Raw genomic sequence first — 21,531 nt, forward strand, 5'->3', positions numbered from 1 at the left:
GTTATTCCGTCATTCAGCTGCTCAAGCTAAGTTAATAGCTACAAGGGAAAACATCAATACTAAGTTCTTCCTGTTTTAATCAGGAAGAATCAAGAATACATTTTGAGCCAGAGGGAGAGATACTGGTTACTTATCCTTCTTACTGTCACTTAGCAAAAACAACATTAGCACAACAATTTAACGCCTGTTTAAATGTGACGGTTTAAAGTTTTAATCGATTATATTTTTTTAAATGCACACTCAGTAAATAAGTAATTTCATACTGGTCAGCTATAAGTGAGGTTCTAGCTTTCAGCCAAGAAACAACACTAACAGTGCAATCACAGACTTTCCTGGAACTTCCATGGAGACCACAGACTAAAAAGAAGATGGACACAGCCAGACTTGGCTAATGACCACCCTCATCAGATTTAAAAAACAAACAAACAAAGAGGCAATGGTAAAACACTCAGCTTGGCTTCGTAACAGGTGGGTGATATCACATTGGCCGTGTCCATATTTTATATGATCTCTCATTCAGAGAATCACTGCACTCCTCATGCATGCACTCTACCTGATATGGCCCCACTAGTCAGTCCGGGGATCCCTTTAATCTCAGAGAAGTTGTTTGAAGTGAAGTATTCGTCACAGGTGGTGTTGAGCTGTGCGTTATGGCAAAATAACTTCCAAAGATGTGTGGTCTTCTCCACCATCACCTCTGGGACATGGCTGGGGTCAAAAGTGGGGCCCACTGTGCTGTTTTCTATCAGACAGAGAGAAAAACAGCGTTTCAGAAACACACTGGTGTAACTCAGAGAGACACTCTTACTCCTCATGACTCGTAACAGAAAGAAGGAAATCTGAACCCACCGTTAATCGTGAAGTTGCTGTCTAATTTCTCAGCTGGAACTTTAACCAGGACAGTTTTACTACAGTGGTTGTCAACAACATCATGGGCGTTGATAGTTCTGTTTCCCAGCATGCATACGCTGTGGATGAAAGCCCAGTCAGTCAAAAATGTGACGCATAAATGATCAGTCAGCTCTGTGTTTCTCCAAATAATCAAGACTCACGGAAAATCCGGCACGCTGAAGGCAGAAACCAGCGCTCCGACATAAATGGATAAAATGGAGATGATGACACAGGCCAAGAAGACAGAGGCCAGTTTGTTCACATACTTGACCCCCACGAAAACCAGCAAGGCCATGAAGAGGAGAAAGATGGAGCCGTATATCCTCATGTTGTTCAACATGGCTCCTCCTTCACCTTCAAAGATCGCTGCTCTGGGTGCAATGTACATCTGTCAGAGGGAGAGGGAAGAGAGCAAGAAGCAGGCCTCACTTATCTGAAGGTTCAGTAAGATAAGCGTGTTTAGTGCAAATCAGCCAATCAGATGACACATATAAATAATATCAGCCTGTCAATAAAACTGGTCAGCCTCCTTTTGTGTCCCTAACTCAGGTCACATGTTTATTTAAAATAACTGAGCTTATGGGTTTTGTGAGGTCCACATATAGTGAAGGCAATGAGTCGTTGCTACCTGGTATCAGTATAGAGTCACTCAATGATCACAACGTAAGCCTTTACATCCAGAAGAAAGTCTGGAGAACACGATACTAACTGGAACAACAACAAAGCAACTCACCAGAAGGATCTCGACAGCTCCCAGGATGTACATGGCTCCAGCGAAGGTTGTGCCCAAGTAGAAGCACAGGCCTACCGCCCCCCCAAACTCTGGACCCAAAGAGCGGCTGATCATGAAGTAGGAACCTCCCGCTGGAGGAGGAGGAAAGAAGCAGGAGGAGGAAGGTGTATGTAAGGGTTGGAGGAAGTGGAAATGAAGAGGGAGAAAGAGGGATGGAAAAAAGTGGGATGAAGACAGAAACAGATTGGAGGGGGGAAAAGAAGGGTGGACAAAGAAAGAGAAAGAGCGGAGGCGGTGGATGGTTAGTAACATTATGATGTTGGGAGGCAAAAGGGGAGAAAAGAGGAGTCATACTATGCTTGTAGAAGTAAGCATAATGTTCTATGTGACACAAATACAGACAGAGCGGGCTTTCATTCAAACGGCATCTGCAAATGCACACGGCAGCAGCTGCTCAGCTCACTCCAAGTGCTGGACCAGGTCGAGCTTAATGCATCCAATGCATCCAACCTTCTGACATCAAGCACCAGGCTGCACGTGAATAAGCCAACACTCGGGTAACACAGCCCAGCCCGCATTACGGTAAAATTAACATTGCCCCTACACAACTGCTACTCCAAGTGTGGCAAGGCAAACAGCGGCTATTTGCTGATACCATTTGAACCACGTATAACACAAATGAGGCAGTAAGAGCAGATACCAATACTCTGCTGACTGCGAGCATAATTCGGTGTTTGCTTTCCAAACAGCAGCATTGAACATCACACAAAAAGGAACACAGCAGGGTCGATGTCACAAAAAAAATGTAATTGAATATGAATGTGGTAGGTTTAGACATATTTAATGTGAGAAGTTCCTGAGCGAGGCCACAAAACCTGCTGGACTTTCAGGTCACAATGTCTGCACAGGCTGAGTGATTTTTAGTGCTGAGCTGTATTTGAGAACCCAAACACACTTTATTACTTGTTCAGCCTGACCCCCCCCCCACCCCACACACACACACACTTAATCGCTACCATCTGAGAATAGAAAGCATGACAGCTGGAAGCTGCTCAGGTGAGACAGAGCGTGGGGTAAAATGCCTGATGAGAGTCAGAACTTGTTAGATTAATTTTCTACTTTACAGAGGTTTTCTCGTTCTACATTCAATTATCAATCTGTGCCATGCTTGTTGGAAAATAAGTCAGTTAATCAAACTACTCTGACACTCAGGATATTCGCCTCGAGGCATTTCGGCGAGAGAAAAGGTCAATGGCAGATAAATATTCTAGGTTTTTAATGAAGGCACAGACAGAGAGGGAGAGCAGACAGAGGGAGAGACGGGACACAGAAATAACACTCGTTAGCAAAACGCCGTCAGCGCGCCCAAAGCTGGAAAATGAGAAGGACAACCGGGAAAGACAAACTACAAAAGTCAACACAACATCCACAGAGGCCACCAGACTCAGTCCACTGCAAAGTGTCCACATAAAAATGTGATTTATTGTGGAAATACACTTCAATTCAGAGACACTGAAGCAGACAACACAGAGGTGACCCTAAACTCAGCACCCTGCTGGATTTATAGCTTTTTATAAAGAGTGCATTTTCTTTCTTTGCGTAAATAAATTACAGGATGAATAATATGAAGTTAAGAAATAACTTACATTCATTATGTAAAGTTAATCTATGTAAATCACTTTGTGTAAATCTTAATCTAATAGATTAACAGTACCCATTGTGCTCTTCATACTGGTTCTAAGTGTGGATAAATGGGAAGGAAAAAAACATGGAAGAAGAAGAATGAGGAGGGGAGGAAAGAGTAGAGAGAAGAACAAATAAAGGGAAGGAAAGGAGGGAAAAGTAAAGAAAATGAGGAGGAAGAAGCAGAAAGACAAGAAGGAAGGATCTCTGGGCCACTGTGTCCACAGAATGAAGGAAGAAACATAAAGATAAAGGAATACCTGGTACGACTCCATTGGTTGCGATTGCACTCATTGATATGGCGGTCAACATTGTCTGGAGAGGAGAGACGGCAGTGTTTTAGAAAGGTTTCCTGTTTTTGTCTCCTTGGGGCTGCTTGCTAATACTCCAATACTCACACAGCAACAGCACATAAGAACAATACAGAAGGCCTGCAGCACGCCGGCAGTTCCCACCACCCAGGTCAACCGCAGGAACAAGATGACGCCGAAGATGTTCTGCAGACAAGGCAGGTACACGCCCATCAGCGTCCCCATCTGTGGCGACTGGAAGATTACACAGAAGAAAAAAGGTTTAAGCAGAAACGAAATCCAAAGGCAGCACGTAATGTTACACTGAGGTGCTCATTTGGAATTTGTTCATTTATTTCAGTCCATCATACTACCTTCATCTGTAAATAAAACGAAACTAAACACATTAAACTGATGTTACATTAAAGGTTAATTCAGACTTTCGATGAACATCATTTTAGCCATTATTCGACAACTTCATTTGTGTGGGCTCCCCCAGGGTACTCCAGCTTCCTCCCATAGTCCATGTTAGGTTAACTGGTGATTCTAAATTAGCTGTAGGTGTGAATGTGTTTGCCCCTTAACAGCCTCTCACGCCCTCCGACAGATGGGACAGGCTCAAGCCCCACAAGCAAATGCTAAAAACAGATTCATCAGAGGAAAGAGAAAGCTAATATTAGATACTGTAATTAGCCAATAAGCTTACATTCTGAATGATCTACATTCTGCTGTAAGCAGACCTTTCATACGCTGCAACATGTTTTGACCTGCCACCTGTCCCACTTGGTGATGTGGACTTTGAAGGTTTACCCAAAAAGCAGTACTAATGCCTGGGCCCAATACTCTACAGACAGTCAACCGGAGAAGTTTTCCTATAGAAATGATTTATGCCATGATACTCACACACAAAGTTCAGAAAAAACATCATGTTGTACAAAAACAAGAGTCTAGCTGTATATCATGAGACCTGGAGTGGGTATAAAATGGATTTGGTTGCAGCTTTTAAACAGAGCCTAAATGTCTTACTGCTAGCTCAAAAATGGTTCAAAACTGCTGGAAAACAAACAAACAATCAAAAAAAATCCCTCAAATCCATGTGTATGTACTCTGCGGACTCAGACAACTTTCCTGGTATGGTCAAATTGCCTCATTTAGCGGCGGGGCAGATGGCAAATATTTATTCCCATACGTGTCTGATTTTATATGAAATGACCCCAGTGTCCTAAAACCCATGTTTTTAACATTTTGTACATCTGCTTGCAGGAAGCACACATACACACATACATGGAGACCCATGAATCACTTCTACTCTGGTCCAGTTGGGATTTAACGCTGCTCCTTCTCCATTCAAATGTTTTCTTATCCAAATATTAATCTCTTAAAGCTGGTCTTTAAACTAGCCCTGCTCCACTGTCATCTTTCCAGGTAAGGTCTTGAAATCACTGCACGGCTCCTCCCTGCTGTACCAGACTTATGTTGATGCTTGTACTGAACACACGGTGGGGTCCAGACGGGAGGATTAAACATGTTTTGGTTTAACTTTCCCTGCCGTCTGTTGGTAAATGTGTCCGAGCAATCCGGCAAACGTGCAATTACTCTCAAACCGCCAAAACAGACAGGCAGTTCTTATCTGGGCCAGCCAGCGCCTTATCAGGAAGGATTGGGCTCCACACCAGGGTTACATCCAAACGCAATTTCAGCTGGAGGCAGCGAGTCAGGAGGGCGGCAGAAAGAGTCAGTTTTCTAGGACAGGGCCTCAAAAACTGATGAACAAATGGATGTCTTTATTTTTATTGTTTCAGGTGCAACATATGAACTAGTGACCATGTGAGGATTGTTACTGTCATCCAGATCAACTTTGTACTTACTACACCATTGCTACGACCAGGGCTCATCCTGGTTATGACACTGCAGTAAAAGATCATTGTTCAGCCAGACAAAGTACAGCTGGAATTGTGCACTGCATATGGGCAGATTGCCCAACATGCCTCGCCATCCAGTGAATTTCATTAAAACACTAAAGGGATTTAATGTTTTACGAGGTCACACTTGTGTTTACGTGTGTTTCAAGGTTTATTCGTTTGTACCTTGCTGGGTTTCTTTTTCTCGCCGATGCTCTCGGCCTCTTCATGCTCTTTGGCCCCCTGAGTCAGGTTGGTGTAGTTGACCAGGCGGCTGAGGAGAGAGGACACCTTCGGTCGAGTGTCCATCTCCTCCTGTGGGTAGAGGACGAAGAAAAAGAGGAGACAATGAAGTATGGTGGAGCGAGAAAGAGATGGAGTAAAGATGGGGCAAATTTTAAAAAAAGGAGGAAAGGCATAAATTACTGTGAGGCAGAGATGAAGTAAAGATAGGAGAACAAGGGAAAGAAAGATAAAATGACAACCGGAGAAAGGCAACAGACAGAATGAAAGAAGAGGAGGCAAAGAGGCATACTGAACCAGTAGATAAAGAAGTGGGAGAGAGAAGAAGGAACTCTGTAAGCTATAAAACCTGAAATTATCTACACCCACCAGCCACATGCTGGTTATTCTGGGCTCCAGTTAGCAGACATTCATCAAATAAACAGTCACCATCCTTTTCTATTCTTAGCCCTGTGCTGTATAATAAAACCATAAGAGTGAATACATTATAAGAAAGCAGCAAATACAGCCACTAGAAAGAGTGGCTGAAATGTTTTGTACCTCAAACAAGGCCAGGTTTTTGTCGTAGAAGTCGTCATCGTCCACCTGATGATTGCTGTTGATGTACACGCTGGAGGTTTTTGAATTTCCCTCACCTAGCCAATAAAAGAAAGACAGAGAGAGAAATCATAAACAAAGGGAAAGAAAAGGAAAGGATGATGCAGCACGAATATGACTGAGCACAAAGGAAGCCTTTTTTTTTTTTTTTTTTTTTTTAAATCGCTGTCATCATGGCTCGGTGGTGTCGACTTTCAGCCGTTTCCCTCACAGACACAGTTTGATGCAGCGACCCCGTGTCGCTGGCTCGGTTCCTCCCGCCGGTGCAGACCGCTGCATCGGCAGCACCTGAGTCAGCAGCATCACTTCCCCCTCCCTGCTACGCCACACTCACGCTAACAGCAGCCAAGGGTCACACGCTTCACAGAAGGGCACTCAGAAGAAAACCAGAGACTGAGGGATGAGACAAGTTTTCCCTTCTTGTGTAACATTCCAATAGCAAAATAAATAATAACGGTGTGGATTCCCCTTAAATACATGTAAAGTTACCCCAAACTGAAATAATAACAATAAATAAATAACAAATCTTCCTATATTTACTTCATTTTCCTGTAAACACAGCCAACTTCCACCTCTTCACACCTCTAAAAACTGTGTGTGTGTGGGTGGGTGTGTGGGTGGGGGGGGGGGTTGAGAGCATGATTCATTTTCAGTGTTTACTCTATGAATGAGTTCACACTAGCTGGTGAATCTAAAACTGCCTCAGCAGCTTTCACTGTCTATTTTAGAACATCGGCTGGTTACGTGCCAAAGAAAAAAATAAATCAACGATCCCTGGGAGGAAATAAAGAATGAAAAAAAGCCAGCATTTGTGTGGTGGGTGGTAACTTCCCATCCTGTTCGCAGTGCTACATTTGGCCAAAGATACCGAGTGTGATACTGACTCAACACAGGCAAAACCTCACTCCTAACAATCAACAGCTGATGCACGATGGCATGCTGGGAGATTTTAACTAACGAGCTAATCAGGTAGCTCGCTCATTTGTTCATAAAACATGTTAACTGGCAGGTCATCTAATGCGTGCTCCTGATTTTCATGATGCTGCTCTTTACACACAGAAACTGAACCATGTCAGATGAACACAGATAAACGTGAATGCTCCACATCTCAACAAGCTCACACTCGCCCGGATAGATTTGAAAATGGCGTTGTCGTCTCCGCGTCCACACTAGCGTTTTCAGTCGTTTTCACAGAGTTGTGCGTCCACATTGAAACGGACGAAAGCGCTTACGGTCCAGTACTGCGCATGCGTGAAACGCAAGAAGATTCCACCTGCCTCATTTCTGTCTGCCGTTTCTTTACTTTCCGGCTCTCTGAAACGTTGCAGCAAAATGTCGAGGAAAAGCACAGAGTTTTTTAAATGGACTAACAATGAGGTGGAGTTGTTGCTGTGAGTAACACAAAAGTACAAAGTTGCAAAAGCGAGTGAGAATTAAAGAATTTGAAGAAAAGCTATCTGAAGCGTGTACAGACTGATATTCATCTTTAATAGGGCTGTCAAAATTGAGCGCAAACAAAACAACTGCTGCATAATGCCCTCCGCTATCTTAGTTTAATTGGTCACATGACTGCATCACATGACTAAAATGCGTCATCGTTTTCGAAAGTCTCAGTTTTCGCTGCCCACTCTGCGGCGCATAAGCACCCTCTTCAAATATATGCGTTTTCGACAGCGTTTTCAAAACACTGCGTTTTCCTTTGGGGAAAACGGCGTCTCAGTGTGGATGGGAGGCCAAAACGATGTGTTTTCATACAAAACGCATTAGTGTGGATGTAGCCTCAGTATGTTTAACACTTAACCTGTTAATCAGGACTGTCGAGATTCACACCTATCTGCTCAGGCTGTTGTGGAGAAATCATCTGAACTTTCAGTTTTCACGGGGGGGGGGGGCACGTTTAGATTTGCATTCTTTGGACATATTTAACATAGCGATCCACCATCAAGGCAGGATACCTACTCACACTGTGTGCCTTCTTAAAAAAATAAATTCTTTTTAAATGTGCAAAATCATTTGACTGACAGTCAGCATCAGAGCTGAGAGCATCGGGGAAACTACCTGCTTCCATGTGGTTAGTTTTGTTGTTGCGTCATTTGTGAGACCAGCCTTGGTGTGCACAGCTTACAGATGATGCTGCTCTTTTTAAAAAAGTTCAGTGATTCAGACAACAACATGTGACTCAGGTCAGACACTTCTCAACCGAACAGCCAACTCGGCTTACAAATACAGTCCCAAGTTTGTTTTTCCTCAAATATGAAAGTATACATTTCTGTTTCCCCACAAACAGGCTTTATTTGGGTGTGCTGCCAGGTATTTAAACTGCAACCCAAGAAATTGCGTGAGTCATTTAAGATTTTTTTTATTTTGAAAGCTTGCTCGGCACTAACCAGTCAGACCCTGCTCTGCCCGTGTCAGCAGGATGTCATTTAGCTGAGTCTCTCAGCAGCAAGTTAATGTTTATGTGCCGTTATGCCAAAATCACTGATGCAGCAGAGCAAAACGAGAACTACTGTCGCAGCCTGCCGTTCCGCCCACGGAGATGCATCTGAACACCAATCCACTATTTATTGTCACCAAGTATGTTACTATTGCAAATAAAATAAACGCTGCAGTTTGACAGTATATTGGTGGATATCCATCGAGTTCTATACGCTCCTATCTACACCAGTACTGATCTGAAAACCTCCTCTTAGCCAAACTAAAAGCTGTCCAGAGACACATGTGAGCTCTTACTGCTGTCCTCTCTGTGCTCAGCTGTTCAGCTTCATTCTATAATCCACACCCAGTTCAGCACAGGGGAACACAGCTGTGTGTGTGGCCCCAAGAGGACAGGTCCTCCGCCCACACCTGAGTATGATGCTGTCTGTGCGTGTGTGTGTGTGTGTGTGTGTGAGAACGTACAGTCAGTGGAGCAGAAAGTTACTGGAGCCAGATGTAGCAGTGTGTGGACTATATGCATGCTTCAGTAGGGAACGTTATCGGTGTCAACATTAATGGATCACAGAGTCTATGACCTTTCTGAAAATAACTCTCCACACCTCCTGTCTTTCAGGACTTTGGCTCATTTACTTCTACAACAGCATTTTTCTTCCTCTAACACGCTTGCTCTGCTATTTCTGCACAGACTCACAAACGGCCACCGCAGCATCACTAAAGCTTGACCGAAACTCAAGTCGGGTTAACTGGCTTAATATCTATTTATGGAAGCTTATTAAAGAGCGTGGGCCATGCTTACTACTATGCAAGAGCTTTACCGGATCATCTCTGCACGGTTATAACCCCTTTTGACACCTGCACAGTCACATCAGTAAAATGGAAGCTGTTTACCATTATCCTCTATTCTTCTGGATTCTTCTGAAAATACACATATCTGTGCATGTGAAGGGGTTTGTGATTAAGGAAAGAAGTGAATCAGTTCAGAACTGATGTGGCTGTATATTTTTTTGTATATTTTATTTATTGACTCCATTTAATTTGTAAAATATGTGTACACACACACACACACACGTAGAAAAACATTTAGTATACACATCCAGATTTTTTCCCCCCCCCATATGCTATTATATATTGTACATATATTTATTAGTTTCAGATTTAGCCATTCGTATATTTTGCCTGTTTATGTTATTGTATTTTGCACAACTCTGTTGCTTGTGAAGCTCGCACACAAGAATTTCACTCGCATGTGCTGTACCAATGTACCTGCACATGTGATGTGACAATAAAAGTGATTTGATTTGGCAGTAAGGGAAATGGAACATGCGCTACAATCACAACAGAATGAAATCCTCTTATTGTTCTCAGTTTCTGCTAACCGCAATAATGGTGAAGTTCAACTGTTGCTCAATTGGCTGACTAGCCCTGAGGGGAGCACTCTGGCCTCAAGTTCTCACTTAGAAAAACAAATGGAGAGCTTAACAGCCCAGAGAGCCATAAAACCTATTTAAAAATGCATTTTTCAACTTGAGACATGCATGAGCACATCTCAAGAATCTAAAAATAGCATTTCCCTTTTTATTTCCTAGAAAATGAACAGTCTGGGCAAAAAAAGCTGTAGAAGACCTTTCTTTGTGTCCGGTGAAAACCAGTCTCACTAGTTCATGTGTGGGAATTTGTTGCATAGGAATTCGGCATTAGTTTTAACATGAGCCATCATAACTAATGTTCCCCTCATGAACCCACGCCCAGCGGGTGCCCTGCTCTTCCTGTTCAAACCAAACTAGCAATTCTGGATTTAGAAAAAGCGACAAAGCAAAGAATAAATTTTAAAAAGGCAAAAGAAAAACAAACAAACAAAAAACCCATACACAAACATACAGTACAAAGGAAGTACATGCTGAAGATCACCCTCTACAAATGCCTTCATGACTTAATTAACATGCTACAGCATGGTTCAGAACAATGGCGATGAATGAGTCTTCATCCTCACCTTAATGTGCCCACTGATCCCTGTCAGGAACATTAATTACAATCTCAACAATGTAACAGCTGATATATCAGTATTGCTTTTTAAATGGCAGATAAATGAAGAGAGATGAGAGAAACACCATTCAACACATTATGACTGTAGTTTTGGTTGTGCACCAGAGGGGGCACTCGTCCTCTAGGCAACTCGTGTTTGGAACGCCACAAACAACAACCCAGCTGATCCAAGTGGTGTCGAGCAGAGCTGCGAGTCGTAATATCTCAGTAAGGACTCATAAATGACTACACATAACAAATGTGAGGGAACTCTGTTTATGTTGTGTGTCTAAAAGGGAAAAAACAAAAGCAAAACAGAAAATATCAGCTGATATCAGATTTTTTTTTTTTTTAAATCAATAGATATCAATATCAAATTGGATATCAATCAATATAAAAATATGGACTAAAAGCCCAACTAGTGCTTATAAAACTGTAAAGGCCTGAGAATGACAACTAAAAAAAGATCCAAGACTAACAACATAGTAGATGCTTGAACCTGGAAAAAAAAGCATCTAGCAAGCAGACACAGAAGCACCATTATCAGCTCCCTTTCTAATATTGCATAGTCTTTATCTCACATTACTATGTTCCCTGAGATGTCTGCTGCTGCTGTCTACAGGTATAAAAACAAAAACAAAGTGAACTGAACTAAAGTGAACTGCATGAACTTGAACACAACTTAACTGACTTTACAGAGAATGTGTGGATATATGGATATATATAAATAACTAAAACAAACTGAAATGGGGCTCAAGTAAGACAGGAAAAGGACTGGCATTAGAGACTAGACAGTAAAATTCAGAAACAAAAAAAGAAAAAAAAGCAGACTAGTCATAAGCCTCAAAGACTCATCAATATCTTTTATCGATGCCTGGATGTTTTTCTGACACTTGGACATTGCAAAGTCAATGACGCAGACATCATGCCACATAGGAAGTGACATGTCAAAGCTTTTTTCTGTTCTCTTGCCACACCGTTTTCAGACACCGAGCTGAAAAGTTAGGTAGGTCAAATTTTTTCCACAAAAAAAAAAAAAAAAACAATCAATCAATTAATCAAACCTTATCAGAATCAATTTTAAAAACCAGTCATCATGTAGCAAAAGCCAGGAAACAACACACCGACTTAAGCAACATAAGCCTGATCCCAGTCCCCCTTTTCCGATGGTTAAATCATGGTCACTGCACAGGCCTGTCACACATAATGCAGCCAATGAAGAAACTTCAAAGAGGACGTGACAGCTGTCATGTCTCAAGAATAAAGAATAAACACCATCAGTTAAAAAGAAATGTCTTTGTGTTAGGTGTGTGTATCCTCACCTTGGTCTATGCTGCTGTGATCCGGGGTGTCAGCCCCTCCTCCTGCAGAAGTCGTCGTCACACCTCCAGAAACTTCGCTTAGTGGGTCACTTCGGTTGGCGCTGTCTGACTCAAAGCGCACACGGGAACCGGAGCGCAGGCTGATGTCAGGTGACAGGTCTGACCCCCCTGGAAGGTCCTCCGCCTTAGTGGGCGTCACGGTGAAGCGCACCGATGCCATTATAGCTCACTTGAAAGAGACAGGGGTGGAGGGGCACTATGTGGGAGAAGAGGGAAGGGGAAGGAGGAGTCACGGACTGGCCAGCAGGGCTGAGCTGAGCTGAGCTAGGCTAGGCTATTTTGCAGTTGATGCTGAGGTAATGGCGTCCTCTACAATTTGCCCTTTTGACGCTGAAATTCTCCATTTAAGCAAACTAGACTTCTTCCACACGGCATGTGAAAGAAAAGGTACAACAAATAAATGTTTCCAGTGACACAAGCACAAAATGATCAAATCCCTGGCTATAAATTTGGGAATGTGTAGAATAAAAACTGAGACATGATATGACACAAACAGCTGAGGCTCTCTTTTATTATCAAGCTAAATCTTTAAACTGCCCTCAGTGCGTTCTCTCTTCTACCTGCACTTTGTTTCAAATCCTATGGCTCAGCAGTCAAGTGCATTAAACTTGTCTTTCTCTGCTATTTCTCAAGTAAACATAAGTAAAACTTGTCTGTCAAGCAACCTTAGAGGTAAAGATGTCTTTATAATGATATCACACATTAGAGGTCAGAGCCAGGGCAAAGGAAGGGAAGAAAGTGGTGCAGTGAGGGGTACAGACAGACAGGAAAAACATAAAGCAGAATTAAATTTAAAAGAAACAAACAAACTGAAAGAAATCTGAAAAAAAAAACAAGATAATAACAGCAGCTAAAATACTAAATGCATCCATAAACCAACGAGGGAGAGCTGGATGTGTCCATCTTTCATATACAGTGTGTGTTACACCAAGCACTTCTTCTGTTGTACCATAAAATGCATCTATGCACCGGTCATGGTGCTTCTTAACTCAACATAAAAAACCCACACATTTCAACCCAATTCCTTTTCTCTACATGCCAATGAAACAACTCTATGAAAACGACTGTTCATCACAAGTATCATCTTCTCAGAGCAGCATGACTGCTCTCTAAGTAATGGAGGTGTGAAACAGTAAGCACTGTGAACATCACTGTTGTCCAGCGCCTTCAGTGGTTAGTGAACTAGATATCCAGTGTGCTAACTAACCTGAGGGAAAGAAGTGACCCAGCACAGGTGGACATTGTGTATCTGAATTGTTGTTTTAGCTTGAATCATAATGTAATTATTAAAAGAGAGCGGTTCCAACCGGTTGTGCCAGTAGCTCCTGGCTGTTTTTTCTCACTCTGCATTCACAGACGTGGCCTCTCTTTCCTGTTTTATAACGCTACCCGTCTAACAGTCTTTGTCAGTCTGCATTCAGAAGTGGACGAGATGGGTGGAGAGGGGGTAAGGAGGGGGGTTTCTCAAAGATAAAGAAAGCTGCAGCGTGAAAAGCATCTGCTCTGAGGCGGGAGTGAGGTTATTTTCGTGAGCCTCCTCCAGCCATATTTGAGCTACACCTAAATTAGTTTCCATTATAACTCACCAGCATGTGTTTCTAATAAGAAAGCTAGATTTGGTGGGGGGGAGGCAGACAACGTACAGCGAGGTGATAGAATGAGCTGGCAGAACATGTCAGAGCCTCAGCGCAGATATTACTACCTCAATCTTCAGTCTGACATTCACTGATAGACGACTGAGCCTTGCCTCCTACTAGAGATCAACACGCCCGTCTAAATCTAACCCAACTTTAAGTTCACGCTGATGTGTAGCGATGCCAACATACAGAGAGCAATGTAGAAACAATTCAGTGACCATGCTGTGGTCAACGAGCAAGCAGTGGCCTTTAAAACTGCCACTGAGGGCTGATTCCAAAATGACCCAGTCCATGTGAGCTGTATGTCTCCAGGCTTATCAGATGCTTCTATCAGTGTGTTTTTCTCACAGTTGTGCGTAACTAAATGACGCCATCAAACTCATGGCAGCAGAGCTTTCGCATGCCTGAGTCACATGCAGGATTTTATCAAATTCTGTTACTTGTCTTTAGAGTTTTGCAGATTCTCCAAACCTGTGGAGGCTTAAATTTTTCCACAATTAATCATAAAAGAATCAATAAAGAACGAGACAGAAGAACTGATAAATGCTTGGATATCCACCCAAATATATCCATCCCTGCTGAGAATGCCTCAATCCACAGATGCACAGTTTACTACACTTCTGATATAACACAGATACTTTGGCTTCAAATATGTGATGATACTGATCCACCACTGTGGTAAAATAAATCATCTGTAACCCTCACTGTTGCATGTTCAATGATCTTGTAAGTGAAATAACAGCTTCCCGACATGTGACAAGACCAACTATATGATACTGACCACCACCATGGAATCCCTGGGAAATAGCATCACTATTCCCAGAAGAACACTTGAACCTCAGGGCGCAGACAGTACGAGTGTCCAAAGTAGCTAGACTGGGAAGCCCTGGGCTGACCTATCCAGTTGATGACCACCTTTATGTGACTGCCAATGTTGGCTTCATAGACAGTAGAAAAGAATGACGTAGTGATCATGATGTCATGAGCTTGTTTCTGAAATCTTGTTCTGAAACCTCCAGATTGATGTTTTCACCGACAACAGCTTGGTTTAAAAAACAAAGAAACAAAACAAAACAAAACAAAACAAAAACCCCAGCAATGTGAAGAGGACGAGGAAGGAGAAAGAGCAGGTCATCCACTAGTTGGAAGGTACTAATCATGTGTCTCTTTTGGTCCGTCTTCATCCCAAGAGTCTTTCCTCCCCACTATCACTAAGTACTTGTTCATACAGAGTCATCTAGTTTAAGACTTTTCTCTGTATTATTGTAGGGTTATCTCTAGGGCTGCACGATTAATCGTTAGAAAATCGCGATCTCAATTCATACTTATGTGCGATTCCAAATGACAACGATTTAAAAAAAAAAAAAGACGACGATTGTACCGCATTTTGATCCGGGACGTAATCTGCATGAATACAAGCGCTCACTCTTCCTGCTCAACAAATGACAAGGGCGGAGCCTTATACCACGTGATACAGAAGCTGGCTGCTAAAATTAGCAGGGAAAAAACAACGGAGAGCACGTCAGGGATGACGAGAAAGTGACAGGAGAAAATCCGTCCCGGTCAACCACCCAAACTTCAATAACAGGAACCTTATACAGCGCTTCCCCATACCCATCGACCTCCCGCAGGCACAAAGAAATTACGGAGGCTATCACTTATCACCTGACCAAAGATATGGCTCCCATCAACACTGTGCAAAACGAGGGATTTAGGAAAATGATCAACACCCTAGACAAACGCTACACAGTGCCGTCCCGCAACTATTTTTCTATTGTTGCGCTACCTGCTCTATACACGCAGCGTCGAGCAACGGTGGAGACGGAATTTCAAGCAGTACAACATTTTGCGGCAACAACAAAACGTGAGACATTTGTTGTTTTTATGTTTATTTATTGTTTTTATGTTCAGTCTCAACTGTTACGAAGTTGATGTGCAGTTAATAAGTGCAATAAATATTTATACTGGAAAAGAAAATCGTGAGAGAATCGTGATCTCAATTCTAAGCAAATAAATCGTGATTCTCATTTTATGCAAAATCGTGCAGCCCTAGTTATCTCACAATATAAAGCACTTAGAGGTGAATTCTTGTGTTTTGGCTCTAGAACATTTATAAATAAACCTGAAAACCTAAAATCATTCCAACCTGTGGCCATCAAACTTCCCATTACACCTGGATTTACTTATAATATTTTATCTATAATACACATAGCATTGCTTTAACCTTGGAATATTTAACACTGCACTTTTGGGTACATTAGTTTGACTGATTTTCACTTGTTTTACTGCATACAGTTTACAATATTTTCACTGAGCAGTGATTTCTTTACAGTGACCCTTTACCCAAGCAGTGCCAGTAAAATTTTGGTGCCTCTTTGTTGGTCATTTTTTATTAATGCTGCCTTATCAACACTTACAAATGCCCAAGACAAACCCTCAGAGCTCAAACATTAGTCATTTGAAACGAATGCCTGGCTCTGGTTTCCTTTAAAGAATATGTTAAACACACACAATTACTCTTATGTGTGTCACTTAGATAACATTACAGCATATTCAGCCACCTTTTTTGTCCAAGCATAAGGATTGAGCACATTTTGTTCCTTTTTCCTGCTAACTCGGGGCCTATTTTTGTATTTTAAGCTGTTACCTTTGCATCAGGAGACAGTCATAATGCCTTGCTACCAATGTGGGCCAGTATTAATGATCATGGATTAGTTTGCCAAGCTCCCAGATCAATATATGTGAGGCTACCTGACCTCCTAAACATATCTAACCGCCATGACTAAAGATTATTCTTTTAGCTAAATTAGCAGTAACTAGCTTTAACCTCACCTAGTTCAAGATTTTCCCAGGTCTGAGATCAATTAAGTGAAAATACTGCCTTAATTTTACTATCGTTAAGGAACTTTATAGTCAAATTAGGGAGATTTGGTCCTCTTGCGCTTTTGGCAGGCAGCCTCCATCACGAGGGTAATGCGGCTGTAAGCAAATATGATCCAGAGACGAGGACATGGCCAAACACACCTTTACCAATTAAGAAAAGTCTTTAATTAACCAGTTTAGGGAAATCAAAGCTGGCTGGGATGCTCGCCTCTCTAACCACCGCCCATTGTAAGCCAATTAAGCTGGCCATAATAATTCTGGCTCGAACCGGTCACTGAACACCTGCAGACGACACGATATGGCCAGAGCCAGCGTTAGGATAAAATGCCAAGCAGACATTAACTCAAACCTCGTGAAGAGCGATTTTACGACGTGGGGGATATGTTTAAGAGCGGCTTGAAAATAAAGGCGTAAAAAAACGTCCAAAAACGCGTGGTTATTCCGGGATAAACCGGCCGGGTAATTAGCTCGTTACTCACAAAGTTGTGATTTTCCTTTCAACCAAGCGTCTTGTGTCGAAGAGCATCACGCCCAGCGCCGACCCATCAACCAGATATCCATCGGTGGTAACAAACACACACACTCATACGTGGAGGTCGTATCGGGTGAAGCCGCTCGTCTACAGTCGGCGCGGCTAACCGAAGCTAGCTCAGCAGCTAGCCGTGCCATAAACTGTCAACTCCGCGGAGCCCCGGCTGCCTCACCGACACCGATAGAGAAAAAGCCCGGAGTTCAGACAGTTATCACATGAAACACATACCTGGCTCTGGCTTCCATGTGGCCCTATGCACATATGGCTGTTTTAAATCACTAAAAATTTGGGAGTGTCTCCCAGGTTTTCTCGGGACTTTTTTTTTTTGGGGGGGGTTGTTCAATCGACTCAACCATACACACGCGCGAGCGCCTGGGGGGTCCTCTATTCCTCGCCGTCGCTCCAACGTCTTGCGCATGCTTAGTGACAGACACGGGGTAAAAGCTACTTGGGAAATGTAGTTCGAGTAGACAGCGGCTAGCTATCGAACAGTGAACACGAACAGTGCTGCTAAAAATATGAAATGCATCACTTATTTCTTTAAATATATTTTTGATCAATACCAGATTTAATACAGATTTACTTTTTACACACTCTTTTGCTATTTGTAATACATTTCTGGTACTTTTATTTATATTTATCTGCAAGCTGTAGCTACTAGTTACTTTGCCATATTAAAAATACGTTTTAAGTACTTCTGTCAGCTAACATTAGTTTTGCTTCTTTCCTCACACTTATAGTCTGACCCTTTGGACTAGGCCCAAATCCACATATTGGGAACCAGTACCTGGCTCTAAAATATGTAACTTACATAAATTATCGGTGCATTAACAATTCAAGAATGTAAAATTAAATATCTGAAATACTATGCCCTTTGCTATTTTCTGAATTAAATTGTATGTTCTTCTAAAAATACTTCAGTAATCAATTCTTTCCATTGTTTCACTGTATTTTCTGCTGGGAAAGCTTTAAGTACTTTTTACGGGTAATTTGATTTTAATCTAAGTAAATATAAGTAAATATATGGCTCAAGAAAATGAAGGGAAAGCTTGATCATTTCAGTGTAAAACGGTTCAACTTCAGGCACGTTAATCTGTCTTTATAAGAGTCAGCCTGAAAATAGGTCAAAAATGTGCTGGGGTTAAATCCTCAGACCTTATGCTGATGTAGTAAACCCAGGGTTCATCTCATGTGGGAAAATATCAGGCCTCTTGTGATCAGAGTGTGCAGGCAGATTCTGGACGTGACTGTCCCTCACACACCCCAGACCGGAGCCCAGACCTTTTATCATGTCAGAAATGCTGTGCAGGAGCCCACAGATATCTTGATCTAGGACTGGGAGAAGATCCAGCAGGACACCATTCATCATCTCATCATGCAAGGTGATCCCTCAGGCTAACAGGAGTGACAACGGCAGTGAGGAGGGATAAGGAAAGAGCAATAGTCTGAGAAACCATTCCTCTTAATGGCTTTCTACAAATGATTTGTGTTTCCAAACCGTACACTCTGATCTCCCTGAAGTTTAACTGACTTTGGGTTAATTTGTGATGACTGAGTGGTCCCTTAATTTAAATTAGATTTTTTTTAGCAGTATTCAATGAGCATAAGGAGGTGAATTTTAGTACTTTTCTCCTTTTGGTCTGAATAACTGCCGTTTGTTTCCCACAAAAATATGGGTGTCAGTCCAAATGCACTTTTTTTTGAATTCCAACTTTTTTCCTTTCTAAACTTTGTCACATTTTAAGAAAGCAGACAAATTCTTAAAAAAAAAAAAAAACTATATTCACCAAGTTATAGTTCTCTAATCCATCTAAGTTAGAAAAAGGTAGCACATTATTCAGCTGACATAAAGGTGACTTCCCTCACAATGTCCATCCATTATTTAACAATTGGAGGTCAGCTTTGTACCAGTTCTTTGTATTGGCTTCTTTTAAATAAGCAGTAATCAACATTTAGCATAAATACGGTTTAAGTTTGTTTTTTTTAATAATATCCTCTTGTTTACTCCAAGGTACAACACCATGACATCTACATTTCCTTTCTATTAGTTTGCATCATGTTGTGCACACATCTTGTGATGTTGGAGTCACTTGCAGTTCCACCTTTAACATGTTGTCAGCAGCAAAACAGAAGTGAAGTGTTAACCTGCTGGAGACCTCTGATCACAGCCACTCAGTACCAGTCAGGACTTAAAGTGTCTTCTCTAACAGCACTGAATTTCAAAATGGAGCAAATCAGAATGTGGGACAGGTGGACAAAAGATATATTAAAAAAAACAACACAAAACAAACAACAAAAAAAACCCTGTGCAGTCACACACAAAGAGTCACCTGGCTGTCGTATATCTACAAATCGATCCAGTGTTTGGCTGCAAAAGTAAAAGAATGATTTTAAAAAAAAGAAAGCTTTGAGAGGAAGTTATGGCTGTCTTGGGAAACAAATGGAGAAAATCTGCAGGCTCAGCTAAAGTGCTTCCTCAAATCTATCATCAGCTGTGTGTTTTCATAATGCCACAAATTACGTGATCGTGTTATTTTGGATATAGGGAAATCCTGTAGGACAACCTTCATACTACAGCGCCCCCTGGCTGGTAGATTGGTGGCACATTAAAGACTATCTGCATTTAAATGCTTCATTTGTCCAACAAGCTGTCAGCCAGTCTGGATTTTAGACACACACAGGCAACACGTGAGGAGCTATGACACAAAGATTTATTTAGCATGAACAAATTAAAAACCGCCACCCTTAAAAAAAAAAAAATGAACAAATTCCATCATCGCATCAATAGAGGGTACGAGCAGTCCTTTAAATCCGGCTCAGGTGTTTTCTCGCTCTTCTCCTTGTAGCTCCATCCTGATATGTCTTTCTCCTCCTCCTCACATGACAGGCTTGGGCTGCTGGGTCAGCAGTATGTTGAAGCGTTTCTTCAATATCACCCGGTGCCGGGAAAACTTGTCATCTGGGGAGAATCGAGCCGGGTGGGCCGAGCTGGTGGGCTCCCCATCTGGAGTCACCTTCTGTGGAAAGAGAAAAGAGTGTGCTTGTGCTTTTTAAGGGTTTCAAATCATGAAAATAGATTTTCAGTACATTTTCAGATTTCTCCATGACAGCTGGCGGCGTTGCAGAGCTAACACAGGGAGCCAGGACCAGTTTAGAACTGCAGCAGTCAGAAGTCATGGTCCTCATAGCCCAGTTTTGGACCCTGAGACACAGACAGCAAAAGCTGTAGATGACGCTGAGGAGAACCACATCCAGCACCTGGAAAAATCAGCTGTGGTGGCCTCAAGAGTTGTGTCCTCTCCCTCTACACAAACAACCGCATCACTAAAGACCTGTAGGTCAAAATCATGAAATGTGCAGATGACATGACTGATGACTCTCCATACAGATGTGGGGTTGAACAGCTGTCCCTGTGGTGTAATCAGAACAATCTTGAGCTGAATATGCTCAGAAATGTGGAGACTTCAGTTGGAGCTGTTCAGCACCACCCCCACCCCTCCCCCTCGCCTCAAGGTGCCGGTACACCCTCCGCAACGGTTACAGACAATTCCATTTATACTCACTGTTGAGGCACTGCAGTCTCCTCAACAGTAGGAGTCGCCACTCAGAAAATACTGCCAATTACAGAGCTGATATCAGAGGAGAAGTCAAAACTAGATGCAAAGACATTGCTGAACTTTTCTGGGGGGGTTTCCATAAAGTCTCATATTTTCAAACTGTTGAAACATATTCCTCTAGGTAACTGAATCTCTGAGCATCTGCAATGGAACATCATTAAAATGGCGTTAAAAACTTAAATGATCTTACACTCATGTCTTCAAGCCATCTGCACAATGTTTCAGGTTACAAAAATCTAGAGGTGCATGTCTGGTTCAAGTGACACGACGCGTCCCAGTGTTAAAGACGCAATGTTTGCCACAGGGGCAGGAATTACTTACTCAGCATCATTGTGTGTGCTGTGGAAACCTTCAGGTTTCTGGGATCCAGAACCTCCCAGGATCCAACACAGACAAAATCATCAAGAAGACACAGCAGAGGATGAACAGCCTGAGCTTTTGCAAGAAGTTCATTCTCTGCACTCTGAAAAACATTACTGTATGGTTTGGATTTAACAGGACGAGACCAGACTATAACAGACACTGGGGTCTGCAGGTAAAACAAACAAACGTTGGTGCCGACCCATCCTCCATGCAGGATTCGTACAAATCCAGAGTCAGGAAACAAGCAGGTGAAATTACTGCAGACCTATCACAACCTGAGAACCTTCACAGACATACTGCAAACAACCTGTTCCAACT

General features: G+C 42.3%; 2 protein-coding genes across 10 annotated transcripts in view; both read right to left on the reverse strand.

Annotated features, from left to right (window-relative positions):
- The window catches only part of slc12a6 (solute carrier family 12 member 6), a 27,720-nt gene extending 10,080 nt beyond the window's left edge, over nucleotides 1-17,640 (reverse strand). For 5 of the 9 annotated variants that reach the window (XM_013914857.1, XM_013914856.1, XM_013914854.1 and 2 more), the window contains exons 1-10: nucleotides 17,462-17,640; nucleotides 12,122-12,863; nucleotides 6,282-6,376; nucleotides 5,685-5,813; nucleotides 3,706-3,852; nucleotides 3,568-3,622; nucleotides 1,625-1,755; nucleotides 1,053-1,279; nucleotides 850-968; nucleotides 554-742 (exon numbers count right to left, since the gene is read on the reverse strand). In XM_013914857.1, coding sequence (XP_013770311.1) covers nucleotides 554-742; nucleotides 850-968; nucleotides 1,053-1,279; nucleotides 1,625-1,755; nucleotides 3,568-3,622; nucleotides 3,706-3,852; nucleotides 5,685-5,813; nucleotides 6,282-6,376; nucleotides 12,122-12,341 — 1,312 coding nt within the window. In that variant the 5' untranslated portion in view covers nucleotides 12,342-12,863; nucleotides 17,462-17,640. Of the gene's footprint in view, nucleotides 1-553; nucleotides 743-849; nucleotides 969-1,052; nucleotides 1,280-1,624; nucleotides 1,756-3,567; nucleotides 3,623-3,705; nucleotides 3,853-5,684; nucleotides 5,814-6,281; nucleotides 6,377-12,121; nucleotides 12,864-17,180; nucleotides 17,433-17,461 lie in introns of those variants that run through there. The other 4 variants (XM_005748806.1, XM_005748807.2, XM_005748805.1 and 1 more) reach the window with 4 other exon arrangements.
- A 2,282-nt stretch (nucleotides 17,641-19,922) lies between these two features.
- Nucleotides 19,923-21,531, reverse strand: part of nop10 (NOP10 ribonucleoprotein homolog (yeast)) — a 6,276-nt gene continuing 4,667 nt past the window's right edge. The window contains exon 2 of the mRNA XM_005748813.1: nucleotides 19,923-20,250. Within this exon, the coding sequence (XP_005748870.1) occupies nucleotides 20,110-20,250 (141 nt within the window). The 3' untranslated portion in view covers nucleotides 19,923-20,109. The remainder of the gene's footprint in view (nucleotides 20,251-21,531) is intronic.

Source organism: Pundamilia nyererei, unplaced genomic scaffold, assembly GCF_000239375.1.
Source record: "Pundamilia nyererei isolate P.nyererei 1_Seehausen unplaced genomic scaffold, PunNye1.0 scaffold00230, whole genome shotgun sequence".
In the NCBI taxonomy this organism is placed as follows: Eukaryota; Metazoa; Chordata; class Actinopteri; order Cichliformes; family Cichlidae; genus Pundamilia; species Pundamilia nyererei.